Source organism: Hibiscus syriacus, unplaced genomic scaffold (genome assembly GCF_006381635.1).
Source record: "Hibiscus syriacus cultivar Baekdansim isolate YM2019G1 unplaced genomic scaffold, ASM638163v2 tig00002193_pilon, whole genome shotgun sequence".
Taxonomy (NCBI): domain Eukaryota; kingdom Viridiplantae; phylum Streptophyta; class Magnoliopsida; order Malvales; family Malvaceae; genus Hibiscus; species Hibiscus syriacus.
The window spans coordinates 3,452,746-3,457,538 of record NW_024061914.1 but is presented as its reverse complement, the minus strand read 5'-3'; the positions used below and the strand labels follow the sequence as shown (position 1 = coordinate 3,457,538).

Here is a 4,793-nt window from a genome sequence, read left to right as displayed (position 1 = left end):
TTTTACTCGTTTACAATAGTCTGTCATAGTTAACTTTGCTGCTTGTTTTTGCTCATGATCAGCTATTGAAAGATATTATTGAGGGGTTTAGATTTAATTCTTGCTAAGAAGAAAGATTCAAAAGTTGTACACTATGTGTAAATCAAAAGTATGTAGCTTAATCATCATACAGAGAATCATTCAGTTCATATACACTTGAACGAATTTCATTTTTAAATGGCATTGTTTGAAGTGTCCGCTAATGAGTAGTATGTTACATATCTCGTATGTTACAAATAATGTTCAGTGTGCTCACCAGCAGAGTCATCAGGGTTTGAGAAGTATGTTACAAATAATGTTGGGTAATGCTAATAGTCTCTGCTCTACAACATGCCATTGGATAGAATTATATATTTCTCACTTGTTATACATCAGGCCATTCACAGTGGTATGTACTTTCCTTGTATTACATATCTCGTTTATTTATTTTCTTCTGTTAGGGGTTAGAAAGCATGTACAGTTTGGCACAGAAAAGCATTCAATTGAAACCAATGGCCTCTGCACATAAGTTGATGGGGCTTATAATTGAAATTCTTGGGGAAAATACTGAGGTGACAAATGGGGATAAAATATTAATTTACAATCTCCGTTAAATTCTCTTTTTGCTTCCTTATCTTTAAGTTAGATTGTGCTTTTGTCTGTTCTCAGGTTGTTTTAGCAGAATGCTTGAAAGGATTTGGTCCTTGGTAAGCTGTCATATTTCCATCTTTATATCTTTCTATTTGTTAGGAATGTAGTTTTGGAGCCTTTTTCTAGGTGCTATTGATTTAAAATATGTTTGGTCCGATAAGCTGTTAGAAGTTATCATGAAATTCAAGCTTGGTTTCTGCACAATTATTAAATCTATCTCTATATTTTTCTTATCATCATGATGGTTGCCCATGCCATAGAGTTGTTGACTGCTGGGACTGACTATGCAGAAATGTGTTGTTAACTTTTTTAACGTAAGATATAATGGATTTTCATATAAACTGATTATTTGGATATGAAACTAAGATCGGGTTTGCATTGCCATGGATGAGGCCTTTTCAAGTGGTATGCCAATTGGAGTAAGACCTTATGAAGCAAAATATCTGTGCAAGAAATGACAGGACGATACTAGCTCTGTATCATTGTTTTCCCATATAAACTGGATTTATCACTTTGAATTTAAGCGCCTCATTGTGACGAAGAGTTTTGAAGAATGTGTAAGATTAGAAGCAAAATATCTTAGATATTATTGTTTATTATAGTTAATAATGTTGAACTACATTATATTTTACGTTAATGTAAACTTTGATTTATTATTATGGATTTCATTTTCTTGTTATGGATTTTAAGTTTGTTGTTATGGATGTCAAGTTTATTGGAAAATGCTACAGGTTAAATTTGGGTAATAAAAGAGTAGAAAACAACATTTGACAAATTAGTTTTAATTTGCAAAATCATTTTCTTTTAGCTATAGAGAGGTAATTAGCGGCGTTTATATCTTAAAACGCCGCTATAGATATGCCCTTTTGCGGTGTTTGTGGGAAAAACGCCGCTAAATCTCAAGACCTATTGCGACGTTTGTGGAAAAAACGTCGCTAAATCTCAACACCTATTGCGGCGTTTGTGGGAAAAACGCCGCTAAATCTCAACACCTATTGCGGCGTTTGTTGGAAAAACGCCGCTAAATATCAATACCTATTGCGGTGTTTGTTGGACAAACGCCGCTAAATATCAACATCTATTGCGGCGTTTGTTGGACAAACGCCGCTATATATCGTTACCTATTGCGGCGTTTTTTGTTACCAAACGCCGTGAGCTTTAGCGACGCTATTTTCAGTGGCGCTTTTTGCGGCGTTTGTCATAGCGCCGCAGGTATTTTTTGCGACGCTTAAAAACGCTGCTATAAGTAAAAAAACGCCATAAATGTACAGTTTTGCTGTGGTGGTACTTAAACTTTCAAAGTATATAATGTGATATTTATGTTTTATCGAAATATCCAATACGATACTTATACTTTTAAACTTTTTAGTACATACTATTTGAAAAATATCTAATTTGATACTTGAACTATCATTTGATGTATTATTATAATACCTATAAATTTCTATTAACTGATTTAATACTTACGGTTTTCATCTCAATATTATAACATTTTACAAAATGATAATTTTAGTACAACACTTATTAATAATGTTAACCAAGTATTATAATAAATGCAAAAAATGATAATTTAGGAACCAAATATCATAATAATGTAAAAAAAGAAAAAGATAATTTAAGTATCATATTGAAAATTTTAACAAGGTTTCGATATTGCATTGGACATTTTAAATTTACAATTATTACATTAAATATCTTACTAAAATTTCAACAAGGTATCGATATTGTTGGAATCTTTGCAAAGCTCACAATGCCAAGCTCTTCAACAACTTTATCGAACAAGAAAGCACTATAGTGGATTGCGGAGGAGATAATAAGGGGGTGATCGTCCCGTCAAACTCTGGGCTTGTTCGAAATTGCGATCGTGCGACTGCTGTCGGGTTGTGTTTGGAAATGCTCAAGAAAAATGACTATTTGGCTTTACTAGAAATCTTGAAAATTGCTTGATATTAACTACGAAATTGTGGGCGATTCCTAATGCGTTAAAACATACATGAAGGTTTGGATATTGAAGAGTTATGGTCGAGACAAATAATTTGGACGTTGTGCGGCTGTTAAATAAAATCCCAAATCTTTCATGTAACGTCCTTTTGATCGACACTATAATATTAATATTGGAACGTACATGAGAGATTATCTTTTAACCAATTAGGAGAGGAGTGAACAATGCGATTGATATATTGACGTTCATGTCTCGACTGATATATATATATGACAATAAGTATTATTTTAAAGTGCAGACATCCCGAGAAACAAATTAAAAATGAGTTGGGAAAAAGGCCGGCTACAAATCCATGTGGGCAACCAACTACCAATTGGCCCACCATTTATTACGTTTTCGTCACTAATCATTTGTCTTACCTTTCCTACGGCCGAAAACTTCAACTACATAGTTGAATGTCATGTCACCTTCTTCACACTTTAATTAGGTACAAATTTCTCTACGTATATCTTATTGGATCCATAAAGTTTCCCTTCTTTTTTTCTGTTAAGCTGTAAAAAATAGAAAAATTATTTTGCCGTCTAACATCCGATAGAAAAAAAAAATCTTATTTGCCAAAGTCTCCAGGAAGACATTGTCCCTAATAAGTGGCGGATGCATAGAGGCTCAAATTTTTTTTAGTTAGTCGTCTATTTTATTGATAATGTTTATTTTAAAATTTAATAGTGTCTATCTTGAAATCTAAATTTTCTTTGACTAATCACATATTTTATTGATGATGCCTACCCTGAAATTTTGTTTATGCTCATCTATTCAAAAATTTTATATTATTTACATATATATATATACTCTCAAAAATATTTCTAGATCTACCAGTACGAAGTCAAATATCTTTTAAACACAACTATTGAAGTATTATGTTTGGTCTTAACTATTAAAGTATCATTAATGTTATTGGTTTTACAAAAGTTCCACCTAGTGTGCATTAAATGAAAATACATAAAGAAGCTAACTAAAAATAAAGTTTAGGGTAAAATATACAAATAATATATTGACTATAGGACTATGCTTTATTGAGTTCTTTAACTATTAAAAGTTACAAAATGATCCCTCGATTATAGAGCGTTGTTTTGTTAAGTCTTCCGACTATTAAAAGTTACAAAATCATTACTCAATTATTCATATGTTCCAAACTCGTCATTTTCTATTAAAAATTTGGCGATTGTCTGAGCTAGACGTACACATGTTGATTGAGATAAGATAAAATATGATCCTAGTATCATTTGAGTTGTATTTTGTGGATCAATTACCCGTTTACATTATATAGTCAAACTAGTGCTTGAAACATTATACCGTGGAGCTAGTACTTAAAAACGGCAGTGCCAATAGATATCATTAAAATATGATTTTATTATATCCCTCCGAAAATCATGCAACCTTAATTTTACCATGCACAATATCCAACCTACATTCGAGAGAATTTCAATTTTCATAAGGTGAACCAATTGTGGGTTTTTATTAATTTATTATTAAATGGATCGAGATTTGTTATCTGCTTGTAGCTACTAATTTTGCTATGTTAATGGGCAATGGGGGATAACATCCTTTATTGATATAAGAGATTTTAAGAGATGAAATTTGTTCAAATTGCTGACTCTAATGGTTATGAAATACAACATTTTAGATTCCTTTAGGAATTTGAAAAGATTACTTAGGACAATGGTTTTCTTGACGAAATTGAGAAATGTTTTTCCCAAAACAATAATGTTTATATAACATCATTTTTGACTTCTTTGATGTATATAAAGTATAATGGTTGAGGAAATATAAGGAGTGCATTATTGACATATGCTGAACCTATTTTGATATAACAATTTAAAGGGTAAAATATTTTTGGATTTGATTAAATTTATTCAAAGTTTTTAAAAAATAATTCAAAGTCCATTAAATAAGAATTTGAACACAAAATAGTTTTCAGTGTATATAGCATCGATATTGCATGATTATTACTAATACTATTCTTGTAGTATCGATACCAAATCTAAGAGAGGTATTGATACTTATCTAGTAGTACAGATAATGCCTATTGTTTTCAAAGGTGTTCAAATTCAAGTAAGCAAAATTGGTATTGATACTATTTTACACTACAACATCGATACTATGAACCCGAGTACCGATACTG

The 4,793-nt window shown here is 31.4% G+C and overlaps 1 protein-coding gene across 1 annotated transcript; it reads left to right on the top strand.

Annotated features, from left to right (window-relative positions):
- The first annotated feature begins 319 nt into the window (after positions 1–319).
- Positions 320–973, top strand: LOC120138003 (nuclear pore complex protein NUP85-like). Its single transcript, XM_039153625.1, has 4 exons — positions 320–427; positions 480–590; positions 688–725; positions 910–973. The coding sequence occupies exons 1-4, from the start codon at positions 323–325 to the stop codon at positions 971–973; spliced, it is 318 nt and encodes a 105-aa protein (XP_039009556.1). The 5' UTR covers positions 320–322.
- The last annotated feature ends 3,820 nt before the right edge of the window (positions 974–4,793 follow it).